Source organism: Chionomys nivalis, chromosome 5, assembly GCF_950005125.1.
Source record: "Chionomys nivalis chromosome 5, mChiNiv1.1, whole genome shotgun sequence".
Classification (NCBI taxonomy): Eukaryota; Metazoa; Chordata; class Mammalia; order Rodentia; family Cricetidae; genus Chionomys; species Chionomys nivalis.
The window spans coordinates 91041870-91062875 of NC_080090.1; the positions used below are offsets into that span (position 1 = coordinate 91041870).

Here is a 21006-nt window from a genome sequence, read left to right on the forward strand (position 1 = left end):
CTGCCTGCCTCTGCTTTCAGAGACTAGGTTCAATTTTTACTTTCCTTTTTCTTCTCTCTCTCTCTTTTCTTTTTTTGATAAAAGCACATTTTAGGTGACTTGTACTTCCTCACATATCACATTAAAAGGTAAATATTTGAGTCACCTTTAGTGACTGTGACAACTGATAAGTACAACTGTTCACTGGTTTCAAAGTTATTTGCCTATCTGTCTACTTTAAAGGCCCCATTAACAGTTTTTTTTTTTTTTTTTTTTTTTTTGAATTTTGAGACAGGGTTTCTCCGTAGCTTTTGGTTTCTGTCCTGAAACTAGCTCTTGTAGACCAGGCTGGCCTCGAACTCACAGAGATCCACCTGCCTCTGCCTCCTGAGTGCTGGGATTAAAGGCGTGTGCCACCACCGCCCGGCTCGCCATTAACATTTTTATTTAATGGTTTTAGCATGCTGACAATTTTTACTTGTTCTCTGTTGAGAGGGTCTGAAGGCCAAACTCACTATATAGCTAAGACAACTTTGTACTTCTTGTTTTCCTGTTCCAACTTCCAGGTGCTGGGATTATAGGTGAGTAACACCATGCCTGGTGTGATGGTTTAAATGAGAATGTTCCCATAGGCTCACTTTTTAAAGTTTGATCCCTAGTCCATATAACTGTTTAGGAAGGATTAGGAGATAGGTGTGGCCTTGCTGGAGGAGGCATGTCACTGGAGGCGGGCTTTGAAGTTTCAAAGGCTCACACCATTCCCAGTTAGTCCTCTCTGCCTTGTGATTGTGAATGAAAGCACTAAGACACTGCTCTACCACCATGCCTGCCTGTCACCATGCTCCCTGATGTGATCATCACGGACTCTAAACCTCTGGGACAGCAGTCCCAATAAATGATTTATTTTATAAGTTGCCTTGGTCATGGTGCCTTTTCATAGCAATAGAAAAGTAACAAGACACCTGGTGCTTCAATCTTCTTCTTTGCCAAACATGAAATTCTGCTTCAGCTTTCTTTTTTTTTTTTTTTTTTTTTTTTTTTTAAACATTATTTATTATGTATACAATATTCTGTCTGTATGACTGAAGGCCAGAAGAGGGCGCCAGACCTCTTTACAGATGGTTGTGAGCCACCATGTGGTTGCTGGGAATTGAACTCAGGACCTTTGGAAGAGCAGGCAATGCTCTTAACCACTGAGCCATCTCTCCAGCCCTCTGCTTCAGCTTTCTGAATGCTGCAATTTTAAAGACATGAACAAGTATGCCCAGTTCTCTTTTGATATATTCTAGGTCAAATTTATTTTGAACGTAAATAAATTGGCAAATAAAAGTGAGGTATAGGGATCAAGAGTTTGAGGCCAGTCTAGGCTACAGAAGACCTTATTTTAAAAGTTGGAAAATAGCATTTGGATACTGATATGTCTGGAGTAAGGACTGTTCAAATGTCCCTATTAATCTTAGGAGGATTTCAAATGTGATGAAAGGGTTGTTTCTAAATAACAAACCAAGTCACTTATAGCTTTAATCTCAGAAGCAGAGGCAAATAGAGCAATGTGATTTCCTGGTCACAGGACTACACAATGAGACTGACTCATAAACAAACAACAAATAGATAATGAACAAATATCTTACCTGAACAACATTATCTATGTTGCTAAATTCCAAACACTTCTGCCCTCTCTGATGGTCACAGTAATATTTGTTTTGTTTCCACTGTGGGGGTGAGTGTGCCCGAGACTGTGGATTGTTTGGTAGGTTGAGCTGCATCATCACCATTCCTCCACCAGGGGGCTGCTGTGGCACAGCTGGAAATCAGGAGAATTAGCACACTGAAATCAGCGTGTTTAACACTAGGAAAACAACATTAACTTCAAATTTCTGAATTAGATTTTATAACTATGTATATAAGCTAAATTCAAGCTCTCATGTAGCCTGCTACACATAAGTGGTATGTTTTAAAAAAAACAAAACAAAACAAAAACCTTCAAAACAATAAAAAAACCAAAATTCTTTAGACCTAAACATCTGAAATGGCCTAGTAGAAAACAGCACAAAATATATACTTTATAAATGTTCCTAATTTTTTTTTTTCCGAGACAGGGTTTCTCCGTAGCTTTTGGTTCCTGTCCTGGAACTAACTCTTGTAGACCAGGCCTTGAACTCACAGAGATCCACCTGCCTCTGCCTCCTGAGTGCTGGGATTAAAGGTGTGCACCACCACCGCCCGGCATAAATGCTCTTAATTTTTAAAGTAGATGTTTTCCAAATAAAAACAAATTTTATGAGTATTTTGCCAAAAATAAGGGGAAGGCCAGTCATGGTAATGCATACTTTTAATCCCAAAAGAGGCACACAGATTTTTGTGAGTTCGAGACCAGCATGGTCTACATAGAGTTCCAAGACAGCCAGGGTTATTTACAGTGATAAACCCTATCTCAAAAACAACAACAACAACAACAACAAAAAAACCAAACTAAACTAAACCAACAGGAAAATAAAACCAAAAATAAGAGGAAAGGTTACACTTGTACAGGGTGAACTAGCAGAGAAAATATGGCTCAGGGGGTCAGAGAGCCCAATTTTAGTACTCTGAAAAATTCTACCCCAGAAAATATTTTCACCACTTTTAGTTTGCTTTCTCACTTGAAAAAGGAGGTTATCAAAGACTAGTAAGGTTGACTTTATAGAGTTGCAAAAGTTGTATATATGTAAAAATACCTTGCTGAGGGCTGGCCATATTGCTCAGTGAGTAAAGGTGCCTGTCGCCAAGCTAGATAACCTGAATTTGGTCTCTAGGACCTACATGGGGGAAGCAAACAATTCCTGAAAGTTGGTTGCTCTATGACTTTCACATGCGTACCATAGAGTCAAGACAGACATTCCTAATAAACACTTTACTAATTGTTCAGTACAGAAAAATAAACACGGGTACCTTATTTCTCTTGCATAGATACTACTGCTACTGCATTTAAAAATATACTTATTTTGTGTGTGTACATATGTACCCTGTGTGTACAAGGGTACATGCACTGAGTCATGGCACATGTAAGGAGATAGGACAACTTCTACCTTGTTGAGGCAAGGTCTTCAGCTGTGTTGCATACTCCAAGCTTCGTGGCCCTTGAGCTTCCCAGTGACTCTGCCTTTTATTTAGCATATAAGTACTGGGATTACACGTGTGCCACTACATCCAGCCTTTTTGTTTGCTTGTTTTGTTTTTCTGTGGGTGCATGGCGGGGTAGTGGTGGTTGAAGACAGGGTCTCATAAAATGTGACCTGCCTGGCCTTGAAGTCAGAGATTTAGTTACCTCTGCTTACTGTTTGCTGCATTAAAAGTGTGCACCACCGCACCTTTTATTTTATTTTTTTTTAAATGCATGTTCCACGGATCAAGCCTGGATTGTCAGGCTTAGGTGGCTAGTGCCTTTACCCACTGAGTCATATCCTAGGTCCCATTTTAGTAGCAAGTATGTGCTTTACCAGATATCAGGAACATTAAGCTATGTGATATAGATCTGTGCCCCGATAAAGGACCTTAGTTGGTACTATAGTAACCCTAATGGTGGTTCCAGTTCCCTACATATAAAACCAGCTTGACTAGGCAGGATGTCTCAAGGTCTCCTAAGTGTGAACTGAAAGTGGCCCAGGCTGGATACAGCCACGTTAGTCATTTACTGTTCATCTGTCAACAAACTATCACAGGAAAATACAGTGTAATGCTAAAGATTTGTAAACAAGCAGAGAGAGGCATTACAGCTTTTTAAAGACTTGGAGAAACATTTGACAAAGAGAGGATCTGGGGGATAGTCTTTCCTAGATGGAAAAACAGTAAAATAAGTACTTCTGGTGTGAAAAATTGTAATTTGCAGCACCCAAGAGGCTGAGAAAGGAAATTAGCCTTGAATTTGAGGCAAGTCTGAGGCAGAATGAGCTGTAGGCTAGTTTGGTTTCAAAGAAAGACACAGTCTCAAAAGGGAGTAAAAAAGAAAAAACATACAGTTGCAGTAAGAAATTAGGTTCTGTGCACCTGAGCATGCATGTGTAACTGGGAGGTTTGCTAGTGAGGAAGGGAAAAGGGGCAGTATATCTGAGTTTGTTTTGTTAAGATTTGTTTTTATGTTATATGTATGGTGCTTTGTCTGTGTGGCTATATGTGAGTGCACTATATGTATGCAGTGCCTGAGGATTTCATAAGAGGGGAATAGATCCCTTAGAACTGGAGTTAAAGCCAGATGTTAGCCATCATATGGGTGCTAGGAACTGAACAAGGGTCCTTTGAAGAGCACCAGTGTTCTTAACTGATCAAGAACACTTAACTGAGCTATATAGCTCCAGCCCATATCTGAGTTTTTTATTCAGAGAATGACGTGAAGTAATTTTTGTTACAGGACAATAGATCGGTAACTGTGTGTTGGGAAATGCAAAGGCATTAAAAATGACCACAGCAGGGAAGACGCCACTGAGGAAATAGTGACTCTGTGAGTGTGACAGGGAGTCACAGAGAGTCATGGTTCTGAGACCTCTGCATTAGTCAGTAGATAGAGGCTATGCTAGGAGATGTAAAAAGGAGGAAATAATGAGCCTGACATGATTTTGAACTTCTGGGTAGAGATGTTCAGTAGAAATTGGCTACATGATTTTGTTTCAGGAGCAAGATTTACCAGATGTTATCAAAAAATAATAGCTGAGGCCTTAGGTTAATCTGATTATACAGAAAGCTCTAGAAAATAACCTAGAAAGGACTAGGAAAAGGATCCCCAAGATTACCAACCTCATAGAGCAGGGAGAATGAAGGCAGAAGAATGAGCCAGGTATTAGAGGACATGACCTGCACATGCTACCCTGACTCAGCACAGTACATGAGACATCTGAGTGCACGTCAGCACTCTGCCAGCTGAGAACCAGTCAACTACTCTCAAATGAGTGAACCCGAATCTGTGCCAGCTGTTAGGCATACCTGCACACTGATGGCCTTGGAGCTGCTGAGAACTGCATGGTGATGTGGTTCGAGGAAACTGTACTTGTTCTGACCCTGGATGCTGTAAGTAACCAACTGTAGAGCTACAGGGTAAAACACCAAACACAGAAAACAGTACAATGAAATGAAGATAACTAAAAAGTCTGAAATAAAATTCCTTCAAATGTATTTAAATAGATGTATTTTTCAAACTGGCAGGCAGGAGTCAAACCTCATTTAACTCTTTGTTCTGTGATCACTCAGTAAAAACCACTTTCATTCACAGCACTGACCAAGATACTGAAAATTTTATGATGATTCTAACATTTCTATAGTATTGATCAAGTAGTGATTTAAGAAAGAAGTCATGCTACATAATGGTGGTTCAATATTTTCTCTTAATCCCAGCACTTGGGAAGCAGAAACGGGTAGCTCAAGGATAGCCTGGTTTACAGATCAAGGTCCAGGACAGCCAGGGTTGCACAGTGAAACCTTGTCTGGAAAAGAAACAAAACCAAAAAAACAACCCAAAACAACAACAAAAAAGAAATCACTAATTTATAAAATAAAAAGTGATGTAATTGGAGTTTATGGAAGTACACAAAAGAGAATGTGAATACGAAGGGTAGTGGGGATGGGCAATTTGGGAAGATTTGGAGGGCAGAAAGGGAAGGGAGAAATGCAATCAAGTTATAATCTTAAGAAAAAAAAAAGAATGGACAATTTGACAATAATGAGACTCAGAGAAGAAATGTTGTTTCTTGAAAAATGTAGTAAGCTGGGCAGAGGTGGCACACATCTTTACTCCTAGCACTCAGGAGGCAGAAGGAGGCAAATCTTTGAGTTTGAGGCAAGCCTGGTCTATAGAGTGAGTTCCAGGACATCCAGGGCTACACACAGAAAGCTTGTCTTGAAAAAAACCAAACAAAACCAAGAATCAAATCAAAACAAAACAAAACAAAACAAATCAGGACCCAGGAATAGTGTGGGCCCCTTTTAGGTAAATCTTCCCACATCAATTGAGGTCAGCTAGACAACCCTACCCTTACCCATAGGCATGCCCAAGGCCAGTCTGAGCTAGGCATTCCCTCATTAAGACTCTCTTCCAAAGAGATTCCGAGGTAACAACCTAGCTGACAATTAAAACTAGCTATGGTAATAAATGATGAGGTTTCAGAGCCTGCTTCTCAGCCTCCTTCGTTAGTGCTATACGTCATTCTTCAAACTCTAGACCATGTCTGACCCAGCGATTTGACCTCTAATCCATTTGCCTGAGTCTCAGCCTCAGTCAGTTTGCTGGTACCTCAGCTCTAAAGCTGAACCTCACCATATATTGTCAAAGGGAGGGACAAGCAAATTAGCATTAGTCATGAAAGGTTCAGGAATGTCCCAAAATGTGGGAGAAGCCTAGTGAGGGCACCTCAGTACCTGGTAACAGGAAGTAAATGAGGAAATAACAGGCCAAGTCCTAGAGCTAGTTCTAGGACACCTAGGGCTGTTACACAAAGAAACTCTGTCTTGAAAAACCAAAAAAAGAAATTATTAGAAAAGGGGCTTGAGAATTGTTCAGTAGTTAAGAGCACAGCTTTTCTTTTTTTCTTTTTTCTTTTTTTTGGTTTTTTGAGACAGGGTTTCTCGGTAGCTTTGGTGCCTGTCCCGGAACTAGCTCTTGTAGACCAGGCTGGCCTCGAACTCCCAGAGATCCGCCTGCCTCTGCCTCCCGAGTGCTAGGATTAAAGGCGTGCGCCACCACCGCCCGGCCGAGCACAGATTTTCTTACAGACGGGTCACAACCAACTGTAACTTCAGTTCTGGGGGATCCAATGCCCTCTTTTCCTCCTGGGCATTGCATACATGTGCTGCACTTACGTACATGCAGAAAAACATACACACATATTTAAAATAAAAATAAATAAATCTAAAAAATTACTAGATAAATAGCATCATACATTTTTTGCTTTATAATAGAAAATCATTTTAGTAATTTAGTCAACTGTAGGCCTCTGGTGCAGCACACCATACTCCTGTGCACGGGAGCTTTTGTAGTCAGACTCACCTTACATTACTTTGTTGGCCAGGTGGAATGACACTGTAGTAGACTGGCATTCCTGTTGTGGGTAGAGATCCTTGATTAGACTGGTTAGGGAACACAACAGGCTGTTGGTAAGTCTGATGGGCAATTCCTTGGGAACCTTGAGGCAGTGAAACCTAAAATTGGAAGACAATTAAATACAAAAATGTTTTTCTAACCTTGCAGATGTTCATGTCCAGTTGCTATGAACTTGTAAAGCACTGGTAGATAGGAGAAGCTCACCACAATACTACCCTAACAGTCTATGTGCCCTTGGACGAGTTGTTTTGGACTAATGGAAATCATAATAGGCTAAGTGTATTCAATTTTTGAAAAACATGATTTATTCTTTAAAAAGTTATTTAGAAAAAGAAGTCCTGAGCAAAAAGATGATCATGTGACAAGGAAGAGACATCCAATTTACCTCAGGCAAAGTTGACAAGGATTCAGGGAGCGTATTAGTGAAGCACACTAGGTCACAGTGAGAGCTATGGAGCTTCAGTTGTCCAAAAGAGGCCCCATCTCCTCACTTGACCACTTAAGAGACACTAAGGGCCCTCAGTTCCACATCAGAAAAGCTGGAAGTGACTCTGGAAACTGCTCTGAGCAGAGACAGAACGGCTAAAGGAGTGGGTACAGTAAGCATCTGGGAAGTGGATTTTCAATTCACTAAAAGCAACTGGATGGTCATGTTAACACTCTACTTCAGTTCTCCAGCTTCTAAATCATAAACCACACAGGCATAATAAGGTATCCTGATTTATAAATGTACCATAAAATAATAGTGATTTTATTAAATAAACCCAACATATAAACTTATGATAGTGACGCTGTCACAGTGATGGTGACAGTGAAGGTCAACACTATTGAGCACTTACTGCCAGGTTCCAGGTGCTTTGTGTAGATCTCATTAAAACACCCAAACAACCTATGGAACTACTTTCATAAATTCTTGGGAAACTTGTTCCTTTTGAGGTTTTTTTTTTTTGGTTTGGTTTTTCGAGACAGGGTTTCTCTGTGGTTTTGGAGCTTGTCCTGGAGCTAGCTCTTGTAGACCAGGCTGGTCTCGAACTCACAGAGATCCGCCTGCCTCTGCCTCCCAAGTGATGGGATTAAAGGCGTGCGCCACCACCGCCCGGCCCTCCTTTTGAGGTTTTTATTTTTCTTTTCTCCCCTGTTGCTGTTGGGTTTTATTTGAAAAAGGGCCTTGCTATTGTAACTGGTCTTAAAACTGCATTGCAAACCAGGTTGGCCTAAAACTTGCTGTAATCCTCATGCTTCTGCCTCTAAAGTAGAGCATTACAGGTGTTGTGCAACCATGATGGGCAACATCTCTGTTTTATTAAATTGACTGTAATTACATAATTTCTCTAAAGTTTACTGCATTCTAGGCTAGTCAGTATCACACAGTAAAACCTAGCCTTTTTAAAAAAAAGACTTAAAATTAAGTTTAAGTCTTATCTCTAAAATACAACCTGTAATCAGTCATCTCAAAATACAAAACTGTTAATTACTTTCCCTTTGGTGCAATTATTCCAAATTAAACAAACAAATAACTATGTATTTGATTTATCCATCTTTGTAAAATATAACTGAAATGTCTTTCTGTTTACTAAGGAGGTATATAATGTTTTGAGATTATTTCCAGTTGTATAAGTTAAAGTGAAAAAGGAAAGCTTTATCTAGTTGACTTTGTGTGTCCATATATTGTACAGTGAAGACACAGGGTGACACTGCATGTACCTCAGTCACTCTGCTTGTATCTTTAGACAAAATTTCTCACTGAACTTGAAGCTCACCAATTCCAGTAGGCTGGCTGGGCCAGAGCCCTCATGTTTCCATCTACCCAACACTGAAATCACAGGTGTGCACTGCTGCCCCTTGTTTTGTGGATGCTGAAGATGGACCTCAGGTCCTGATAATTACACAAGAAGCAGTATTAAGGACTGAGCCATTTCTCTAGCACTCAAATTTTTTTTGTTGTTTTTGTTTTTCGAGACAGGGTTTCTCTGTGGTTTTGGAGCCTTGTCCTGGAACTAGCTCTTGTAGACCAGGCTGGTCTCGAACTCACAGAGATCCGCCTGCCTCTGCCTCCCGAGTGCTGGGATTAAAGGCGTGCGCCACCACCGCCCGGCTTCAAATGTATTTTCTAACAAGGAAAACACCTGCCAGAAATGGTGGCAAATGCCTTTAATTTCAGCACTTGGGAGGCAGAGACAGGTAGATCTCTGTGTGAACTCAAGGCCAACCTGGTCTACATAGTGAATTCTACATGGTGTGTTCTAGGAGAGCCAGACCTACATAGTTGGATTCTGCTTAAGATTATGTGGCATCCACTCCCTCTAGGTCCATGCCAGTTTGAGTGACCTGCACTGCTAACTGAAGCCATAGTGCCATCCAGGTCCAGGCTGCTCCAAAGGACCATGTCTGGATCCATGGTCCAATAACAGCTGGGGTCTGTGTGGATATTCATGGCTGGTATTACCACCAAGAGCCATGTGATGTCAGGGGGTCTGGGCTGCCACCTAGGGCCATCTTAATGCCCAAGGACTGAGCATCTGCAGGGCCATATAGATCTGAGTAGCCTGTATTGCCATCCAGGAACATGGTGTTGCCCTGGCAAGGGTTGCTGTGGGAGGCTATGTGTGGGTCCATGACCCTGACATAGTCCAAGTCAGTGATGAGGTTCGCCACAGAAAGCAGTGAGGACAGAGCTGCAGAGTTGGCCATGCCCCTCACTGGCTGCAGCTCTAGGGAGAACTGGTCCTCCTACCTGTCACCAACTGCAGCATTTGGGGGAGTGGGTCCTGTACCTCACCTGGGCAACACAGTAGAGTTGGCCCTGTCAGTATGGATGCAAGTGAGCCAACCCTGAAGGCTTGAGAGTGGCAGAGCTAGCCCCACTATCTGTCATACAGTGATGCTGGGAATGGAAAGATACCCTTATTCCCCTTCCCAACCTACAGCACGTGGGAAAAGCTGGTCTCAGGCTCATGAGAGTGGGAGAGTTGATCTGGCTCCTCACTGGCTTGAGCATTCAGTAGAGTGGGCCCTAAACTTAGTCTGGGCAGCACAGTAGAGTTGAGGTTGTTGACACAGGTGCAGGTGAACAGACCTGGTGATAGCGCATGGGAGATCAATCTCCATCCCTCATTTGCCATATGGTTAAGTGGGCAAGGGAGAGAAGACCTCTCTTCTCCCCAAACCCTTGTTATCTGTGGTGGGTGGGAGAGCTGGCTCTGGGGTCATAAAGTCATAAGAGTGGGAAAACTGGCACTGCACCTCACCTGAGCAGATAACTGTGTGTTTAAAAATATATGTAGGCTTGGGAAAGAAAAGAAAAAGGATGGAGAAAGTCCTTAAAAAAGAAATAGAATAAAAAAGCCAAGTAAAGATAGAAAATACAGAGTCTGAATACTGTATGTTAATGTGTTATCTTTGAATTGTTTGACTGCTGAGGAAGGAGCAACAGCTGCTAAAGACATTTGATTATAAAAAGTGTTGGATTAAACCAACCTATTTATTTTAAAAATATCCTGACTTCAAAATTTAAGTCAAAAGGTATATTACGTTGGCAAAGAGGTTCTGCTTTTATATGCACAAGAAATGAGAGGCTGTGGATTCATTCTGGGATAAGAAAAATCAGGTTTGATCAAGGAAGACCCCCCCCCCTTAAAGTCTCCAATAGAAACAGACTGCCCAGATGATCCAACTTCTCAGAGTGCCTCTGCTGTAGTTCCCCAAGTTCTACATCCATAACGGCTTCAAAGTGACTAGTTGAGGTGATTCAGCCTCACAGAATACTCCAGTCAGGATTTATCACACTCCTAAATTTTCTCAGGGTCCCCCAAAGATTACCAGTACCTCCAATCAGCAGGAAATGGCCTAGAAAACTATGCTCACATCCCTCCCGGTCCCCGCAAAAAACAAAGAAACCCCCAAACCAGATTATGGATGTTTGTCGTTGTTCAGAGTGATGATTGCAAGTTATTACGAAAAATGGTCAGGAAAAAAGCTAAACAAAGGAGATTAGATTATTGACTGGAAATGTGTTGAAGGACCCAGAATTTCATAAAAAAAAAAAAAATCATTTCAATACCAAAGGTTTAAAAAAAAGACTCTTCCATCACCTGGCAACAAGCCACTAAAATTATATGGAAATGTCCTACTTTTTCTTTAAACAATCAAACACCACTACCTGCAGGAAGTAACAACCTAAAGGGTACTCAAAGGAATGAAATCTGGCATATGGGTGTTCCATTTTGTAGAATTTGAAAAACTAAAATATGTACACTACACAATTGATACCTATTCAGACTTTCTTTCTTTCATTCTTTTTGTTTGTTTATTTTGTTTTTCGAGACAGGGTTTCTCTGTAGCTTTGGAGCCTGTCCTGGAACTAGCTCTTCTAGACCAACAAGGATGGCCTCGAACTCACAGAGATCCTCCTGACTCTGCCTCCTGAGTGCTGGGATAAAAGAAAGGCATGTGCCACCACTTCCCGGCTCCTATTCAAGTTTTCAATGGGCAACTGCTTTGAGTTTGGAAAAGGCTAACTCAGTAATCATACATTTTCTAGAAGTTATGGCCATCATGGGTATACCTATAAATAAAAACAGACAATACTCCAGCACATGTCTCTAAGAAAATGAAACACACATTTTTGCTTATTTAATATAAAGTATATTACACATGTACCACATAACTCTATAGGGCAGGAGGTTATAAAAAATCAAATCGAACTCTAAAGGATATGTTAAATAAACAGAAAGGGATGATAAATACCCCCAGAAACAGACTGCATAATGCTTTATTAACTTCGAATTTTCTAAGTACCAATGAGAAAGCAACTATAGCTGCAGAAGACATTGGATACTTAAAAATACTATGGCATTAAATCAGCCAGTAAACTTTAAAGATTTATTGACTTCAGAATGGAAAACCAGGACATGTATTATGTTGGGGAAGGTTTTGCTTTTGTTTTCACAGGAGAAGAAAAGCTATGGATACAATCAAGATGGATAAAGATATGATTTGAACAAGAGACACTTCTCAATTAGAAGAGATGATAGTTCATCAAACAGCATGGCTATTTAAACTAACCTATAACACTAACAAATGCTTTTCATTTCATCAGAAATAACTTGCGCAAAAGAGAATCTCCCCCAAATTAGGGTTGGGGTAGGGTTTTGTTTCTGTCTTTTCAGGAGAATAAAGCTATCCAGCCAAGGAATCCAAAGAACACTGGACAAATGAGACATCTGAAGAAAAAGGAGAATTTTTGTTTTTTTTTTTTTGGAAGTCGCTTACTTGTACTTCCTGCTTACTCAGTTAATGATGTTTCCTTTTCCAGGTCTCTGAGGGAGCTGAAGACTAGATAGACTAGATAGCTGTAGTTTCATTGTTAACCAGATGCAGAAAAGAAATTTACTAGTTGGGAGGTATCAAAAGATAGTTTTGGATGGTAATGCAAGTTATGATAGAAAGTAAATTAGTTACAAGACTTTGAACTCACTAAAATAGGACAGATAATGGAGTATTTTCTCTGAATTTGTCAAATGCAAACGGACTACACAATGTTGATCTAATTGTACATATTTTATACAGTTACTGTACTTACTGTTTATAACTTTTCTTATGTTAGTTATAGCCTTTTTGTATTTTAGAATTTTCCTTTTAGGGGCTGGAGAGATGGCTCAGAGGTTAAGAGCACCGGCTGCTCCTCCAGAGGTCCTGAGTTCAATTCCCAGCAACCACATGATGGCTCACAACCATCCGTAATGACATCTGGTGCCCTCTTCTGGCGTGCGGGTATACATGGAGGCAGAATGTTGTATACATAATAAAATAATAAATAAATCTTAAAAAAAAAAAAAAAAGAATTTTCCTTTTATAAAAGGGGGAATGTAGGGATATTTTGTTCATGTTTTAACAAATAAAGCTTGCCTGAAGATCAGAGGACAGCACTAAGCTACTAGTGACCAGGGAGTGGTGGCACATACCTTTAGTCCCAGTAAGCAGGAGACAGAGGCAGAGGGATCTCTGTTAGTTCAAGGCCATCGTGGCTATATTAAGATTGAATCTGTCTAAAAGAGAAAGAGAGCCACACAAAGGTGATCACAGCACTTGGGAACCACACACCTTTAATCCCAGCACTAGGGAGGTGGAAACAGGAGTGATATGGCTGGGAGGAAAGAGGAATATAAGGTGAGAGGAGACAGGAACTCAGTGTGGTACAAGATTTAGTGGAGAAAGTTGCAGTCTGAGGATGAAGTTGGAGGAGACAGACTGAGGACAGGATCTCCCCTTCTGTCTGAGCATTGGGAGAGGTAAAAGGTTTCTCTAGTGGCTGGCCGCACTGCTTCTCTGGTCCTTCAGCTTTCACCCCCTAATATCTGAATCTGGGTTTTATTTATCAAGACCAATTAGAATTCGGGCTATACAATACATATCCAGGAGGAGTTCCGAGGAGGAATATTAATAATTCAAATATTATTTGAATAACAAATAATAGTGTTGGTAGAACAGCAGAAGCCAGAGGTATCGAACCAGATCAAGAACCATTGCAAAGAACACTTACAAGATGTATGGACTAAGGGGTATACTGTATGACTCATGGGGAACACTATGGCTTCCATGCAGAGATTTCCTTTTTTTTCCCTTTGTCTTTGTTTTGACATTATACTTTAAAATTTTTTTTGTGTGGGGGGTGTGTGTGTGGGGGAGGTCAAAAGGACAGATGCCAGAGGCAAGGGGACAGGGAGGTGAGTAGAATCAGGATACATGATGTAAAATCCAAAAAGAATCAATAAAATTAAAAAATAAAAAGTGTGGCTTCAGAACATGATGTATGGGATGTCCTTCTGTATACGTGTTGCTTTTATTGGTTGATGAAAAAAGTTCTTTTGGCTAATGGCTTAGCAGAGTAAAGACAGGTGGGAAATCTGAACAGAGATAAATATAGAAGGCAGAGTCAAAGAGATGCCACGTAGCTGCCAAAGGAGAAAGACGCCAGAACCTTACTAGTAAGTCACAGCCTAGTGACGATACACAGATGAATAGAAATGTGTTAATTTAAGCTAGAAGAGTTTGGCCTAAGGTGCTGGCCAAACAGTGTTGGAATTAATACAGTTTTTGTGGAATTACTCGGGTCTGGGCAGCCGGAAAACTAAAGCGCAGTCTCCGTTCACAAGAACACACTGTGAAGGATAAGTCTTTTGCCTGGCCTGTTTTTCAGATGGTAGTTTATCACTATTGTACCCATCTACTCAAAATGGTGGAAACATGACAAAGAAAGCTTCCGTTCACAGATGGCCACAACACTTTCTCTTATCATTTACTTTCAAATTTACCCAGTGTGAGGATTGCTTGATATACTATAAGGAACAACATGTAAAAAAAAAGACATGATATAACACAAGCTTAATGCTTTAAACTCCAGAACTACAAAACCAAAGTTTCTCTCCAAAAACAAAAATATAACTATTTTCAACATCTAGCTCCATTTAAAAATTATTATACCGACTGGGTGGTAGCGGCTCACACCTTTAATCCTGGCACCTAGGAGGCAGAGGCAGACAAATCTCTAAATTCAAAGCGAGCCTGGTCTACAGAGTGACTTTCAGGACAGCTACATACAGAAACTTTGTCTTGAAAAACAAAAAATAAAATAACAACAACAAAAAACTATATTAACAAAGCTATACCTTATTTAAAATAACATTTCTTGAAATAGACTGTGAGTCTCTAAAAACTAAGGGCAAATCTCTTTTCCCTGAATATTTAGAATCAGAAGAGAATGCTTGATGCTCTGGATTAACTGTAGAAGGCAGTGGTTCTGGCTAGGGAATGGAAGGATTATGTGACTAAGTCAAGAATTGATGGTTTTATAAAAGGCACAGAGGACATAAGGGAGAGAAAAAGAGGTGAAACTATTTTAATGGTGTTTGTTTTTTGATCCCTATATATTATCAATAAGCTGCAAAGCCAGATACTCCAAACTACTTCATCAAAATTCCTGCACAATTCCACATTGCAAATACTTAACTTTTCTGGAACTATAAGGAATATGCTTACATAATCGCTTACATCCTTCTCCATCCTTTGAATATCTTTACAGCTAATTTATGCCTTGACTTTTCTTGTAAAAATAGTTGAAGGTTATTTTTAAATAAGATCTCTCTGTGTAACCCTGGCTACACTGGAACTATGTAGATCAGACTGGTCTTGAACTCATAGACATCCACCTCTGCCTTCTGAACCATGCACCACTATGACCAACCACTAGCTGAAGGATCCTTATATTAGCATCCATGTACACCTGGCCCTGGCCCTTGAGGACCTGACACCCTGTCCCTTTAAAAGGAGAAACTCCACCTACTTCCCTGTCTTCTTCCTCTCTTTGTATCTCCTTCTTCCCCTTTCTCCCTCCTTTTCCACAACTCCTATCCCCAGAGGCCGGTCTCTTTCCTCACTTTTATCCCTTTCCATTCCCTTTCTCTCACTAAAACTTCCCATGTAAGCTCTGTCTGCATGGCGTGTCTATCCCTCACCTGACATGGTTTGGACTCTCCTGCCAAGAGCTCTCTCCTGCACAGAATCCTAACACCTAACTTCCCAGTCTTTGGCAGTAGGCCTTTCACAGGCTCACTGCTTCACTTGTGGTTTCTCTGTTATTAGTCTGTTCAACAAGATAACCAATTTGCTTACCTACGTTTAGATATAATCTATGCACATTTTTTAAAGATTTATTTATTTATTATGAATACTGTAGTCTCAGTATTCTGCCTGCATGTATGCCTGCAGGCCAGAAGAGGACACCCGATCTCATTACAGATGGTTGAGAGCCACCATGTGGTTGCTGGGAATTAAACTCAGGACCTTTGGAAGAGCAGCCAGTGCTCTTAACCGCTGAGCCATCTCTCCAGCCCCTTCTATGCACATTTTCTTTTCACAATAAGTTTAAATTTTTATTTCAATAACAATGACCTTTGGACTCTTCTTAACATTCCATTCCTTAGCTATGGAAAACTGGCAGGCTAGTAGATTCAACCCACTTACAAATTACTTCCTGTACTGGTTTAGTTTCTATTGTCAATTTGATACATGGGGAAGAGGAACTTAAAATGAAGAATTGCATCCATCAGACTGAGCATGGTTGTATGGTGGCATTTTTTTGATAACTTATTGATGTATGAGAACCCAACCACTGTGGACAGGTGGGTCTGGATTGCACAAGACAGATAGGTATGCAGGTAAGCCTATCTAGAAAGCAGTATTCCTTCATGACTTCTGCTTTAAGTTCCCACCCTGCTGGAGTGCTTTCTCTGATAAATGGCCTATAAGCTGTTAAGATGAAAAAACCCTTTTCCCTGCGAGCTGCTTTAGGTCACAGTGTTTATCACTGGAATAGAAAGTAAACTAGGACACTCCCTGAAGAAGGGAGAAAAAGCAAATTTCTGAAAATGTCATATAACACAGACATCTATTTAGATCAGGTGTGGCACACGCCTTTAATCCCAGCACTCGGGAGGCAGACAGAGACAGGCAGATCTCTAAGTTTGGGGCCAGCCTGGTCTGCAGATTCAGTTCAGGACAGTCAGGGCTACAAAGACAAATCCCGTGTTCAAAAACAACAAAACAAAAACAGGAAAGAAGTCTATTTATTTGGGAAACAAATAAATATTTCTGTTCTAGATCTACAAAACAAACATTTTAATTTTATTTATTTGAGACGAAGTCTCACTATGTAGCTCTGACTGACTCACTGACTCACTACGTAGGCCAGGCTAGCTTTGAATTCACTCACACACACCTGTTTAACCTTACCACCCAAGTGTTGGGATTACATATGTGTACCACCATGACTGGTCTTCCATGGCTTTTCTTGTTTTTGTTTTTGAGTCAGGGTCTGACAATATAGCTCTGGCTGTCCTGAAACTCACTACATAGACCAAATTGGCCTTTAACTCATAGAGATTCACTTGCCTCTGCCTTCTGAGTACTCGGATTAAAGATGTGTGTCACCATAATTAGCCTACCATGGCATTTTAAATACACAATAAATCATACCAGTTTGGGACTGAAGTAAACAGTAGTCTTGTTTGGAAAACTGCACATAAATACAAATTCTACAAATATGGATTTATTGTGGATATACCCATCTTATTATATCAAACATTTATTTATCACTTCTATTTTCCTGCCTAATCTTTCTTCCCACAGTAGGCTTTCTAGGGAAGTGAACAATTTAGCAGGACATTTGCTTATATAGCTGTATAGTTGGAAACACAGTACCAGGTAAAACTTATAGGCCATTATCAATGTGGTTCAAATATTCTAAATATTAATAAAGCAAATGAATAAAGCAATAAAGTAGGGGCTGGAGAGATGGCTCAGAGGTAAAGAGCACTGGCTGCTCTTCCAGAGGTCCTGAGTTCAATTCCCAGCAACCACATGGTGGCTCACAACCATCTGTACTGAGATCTGGCGCCCTGCTCTGGCGTGCGGGCATACATTGAGGCAGAATGTTGTATACATAATAAATAAATAAACCTTTAAAAAAAAAAAAAGCAATAAAGTAAAGGTAAATGAAGTTGAAATAACAAAACTCTTAAGAAGATAATGCTCTCTGTCTCACAAAAGCGCTTCCCTAACATTAAAGGAACAGAGTAACTGAGTGTGATAGCATATGCCTGTGGAGAACCATAAGCTTGAATACAGCTGAGACTGCACAGTGAACTCAAAGCTGGCCTAGGCTACAGTAATAAGACTCTTTCTCAAAAATTCAAACCAAAACCAAAAATTAAAAACAAGCAAAGACACAAAAGAACAGAAATAATATACTATAGTCATGCTTTTTATTTTATTTTTTGAAGCAGGAACCCTCTGGCTAGCCAGGCTGTCATGGAGTTTTCTAAACCCAGACTTGGCTTTAAACCTACAATTTTCTGGCCTCAGTGTTTCAAGTGCAGGATTATAGGCGTGACCTTGCCACAGCTATAGATTTAGCTGATCAGAAATTATCTATCTTTAAAGAAGGTGAGAGAAAACATACCTGATATGATGGCACTGAAGGGTAGGGGATGACCACTCCTTGGATATGACTTCCAGTGCTGTTTGGCTGGCCTCCCACGAGGCTCTGACTTTGGGGTGGCTGAACTCCAACTATTCCTTGGTAGTTTTGTTGCTGGTTGGGCATAACTTGATAACCTGTAATGGTTTGAGTTCATTGTAAATAATAGTGTATTCTGTATTTTAAAGCAAGCTCTGTATGACTCAAAATGTCATTTTACTTAATCAGCAAATAACCAAGATTACTTAAGATTTACAAGGTTTACCATGAAATAAAATTCGACCCTCCCCCAACTCTATTCAAATAAAATATATATATTTATTGATATTATATATGTATATATAAAGATTCCTTCTACGGTTAGGAAATTTACTGGGTCACAGACTTGTTTTAACAAAGAACAAGCATATTTAGTTTGTATCACAATGCTTATTGACAATTAGTCTCTGGGAATTGGAATGCCTTCCATAATTTGTTAGAGCCCTGTCTAAGAAGGAAATAGGCACCAATCCTTTAAAAAAATATTAAGAATTTCTTTTAGTAAGAGCAGAACATTAAAGATATAATGGATGTATACCAATGCACCTGTGTAAGCTGCATGTCATCAGTGCCTCTGCTGGGAAACAGAAAAGACTATGCATATATAAAGGCCAGGTTTTAAGAAAGGTTCGGAAGTTTTTGTTTGTTTGTTTTTAACAACAACAAACCACACCAAATTTCTTTAGGAGTATTTCAGAAATATAGGGTGAATGGAGCCATTCAGTTCATTTTTAGGGATCTCACTGTATTACTAATTTCAGCTGACAGAGAATCAGATCATTAAGATTAAGCTTGATTACTAACATAAGTAGTAAGAACGTGTTTACTTTTGACTTACAAGAATCTACAATGATGAATAAGCTTTGAATATCGATTATATTTTGTTTCCCGAGTCTAAGAACACTCTTGTGAATGTCAATTAGCACAAGAAAGATTTCTAAACATTACCAAAAGATGCTTTCATTAAAAAATAAAGAAAAATAAAAAGAAAACCTGATTGAAAACAAGTCATTATTTAGCTTCAGGGCACTGAAAAAAGTTTTTACAAAGAACACCAGTGCTGCGAATGCAAATGTCAACAGGTAAAGGTTTGGTGAAATTGTGTTGTGTCCCCGATTGCACCATGTATTTTGTTAAATAAATTTTAACTTTAAAGTGAGAAGAACTATATCAAAACCTCAGGCATTAATTGTAAACAGAAGCATCAATATAGTTGACTTCATGGCATTCTAATTTGCATAAAAATACATATTCTAGATTCTTCTCTGTAAAAAATAGACTATGTTGTCATATCTCCTCTCTTATGCATTTCCTACACTGCTTAAGTTTGGACATGGTCAGAAGAGTTGAAAAACATTTTGGTCTAACAGTATTCAATCCTATCTTCAGTTCATCAAATAATAAGTACTTCAAATTCATACACAAATTTATAAATCACAAGCACTATCAATACAAGTACACTAACACATTTTCATCCTTAAAAACAATTAAGACAGAAACAAAAATGGGAAACGACCATGAGACATTATGTCTGAGATGCCACTTTTCAGAACACACACACACACACACCCTACCTGGCAGAATTGACTGGTCATATTTCACCAATAAAGTGTTTTGTACATTAACTCTTTTTTTTTTTTTTTGGAGTAGTGCGGGAGAATCAAACACATGACCTCTCACTTGCAATGTAATGTATGAGCCACTGAACTAAACTCCCAGTCAGAATGTTATCTTTACATTTTATTAAAAAAGATCAAGACTGCCTATTTAAGGGGAAAAAAACGGTATGTAAGGGGGAAAGCCAGTCTACATTGCAAATGCGGTTCTTTAAACAAAACAAAAAAAGCCTTATTTATACTTTTCAAGTTTTGGAGACCCGTCTTTGTGGCATCTTTCCTAAAACTATTTTGAAAATACACCAATATAGAAGGTTTTCAAGCGAAGAGCTACAGAGACCACGTGGCAGGGTTTAATGTAGGATCACTTGGATAGTACATTACAGAATTTGCATCACGAAATTCCCATTTCTATGTTTACTAATTGCCACATGCTAAAACATAAACTAGCATCATTAACATCTGGAGATAAGGTAACAGGACATCCCACACATCTGAGCAGCCTCGTCATCGTGTGCAGAGGAGAGCTTGTACTGCACTGCCAGCGGGGTGACATGAGCAACGAGAATGAGACCATCTTCAAGAAAAGACGATTCTGAGAGGACAAAACCACGAAACTACAGAATGTTGTGAAGGAGGGAGAGGAATTTATACTGTATTAATGTCTGTGATTTGGTTTAAAGAAAAAGAATATTCCAACAAAAAGTAAAGGGCTGGAATAAAGGGGAAATTTACTGTGTTTGATGGATGGAAAGTGTCAGATACAGAGTGTGGACTGAATGGCCCACAATAAAGGTAAAAAAGAACTCAGTGGAGAGATACTGTATGCAAAGAGTTACCCTTCTGTCCTGAGGCAGGAAGGGTTTATTTGGCTCAGGGTTTCAGAAGTTTCAGTCCATCATGCAGGGAAGGGCAGAGCAGAGCAGCTCACACAGGTGGCCAAAGAGCAGGGAAAAGAATGCCTGAGTTAGCAGCCTTTCTACTCCCTCATCCCCTTCCTTTCTAAACCCCAGCCTTTCAATCACACACAGGCTAGGTCTTCTCCACTTAATTGTATCTGGAAAGACCCCTACAGGTACACACAGATGTAGAGGGAGAAGGAGCACAAACTTTCTAAGTGTTTCTCCACCTAGTAAAGTTGATAATCAAGTTTGAGCCTCACACTTTTCTGCTTCTGAGATCAGAGAAGATTCAGTGGGAGTAGGATGTTATGGCTGTGCTGTGAACCACACTTCCTTTGGACTGAAATTCATTAAACGCCCCACTGACTG

At 39.9% G+C, this 21006-nt stretch overlaps 1 protein-coding gene across 7 annotated transcripts in view; it reads right to left on the reverse strand.

Moving 5' to 3' along the window:
* The window catches only part of R3hdm1 (R3H domain containing 1), a 136165-nt gene that overhangs the window by 15483 nt on the left and 99676 nt on the right, over window positions 1-21006 (reverse strand). For all 7 annotated transcript variants that reach the window (XM_057770271.1, XM_057770269.1, XM_057770267.1 and 4 more), the window contains 4 exons: window positions 18063-18217; window positions 6992-7143; window positions 4936-5039; window positions 1611-1783 (listed from right to left, as the gene is read on the reverse strand). In XM_057770271.1, coding sequence (XP_057626254.1) covers window positions 1611-1783; window positions 4936-5039; window positions 6992-7143; window positions 18063-18217 — 584 coding nt within the window. The remainder of the gene's footprint in view (window positions 1-1610; window positions 1784-4935; window positions 5040-6991; window positions 7144-18062; window positions 18218-21006) is intronic.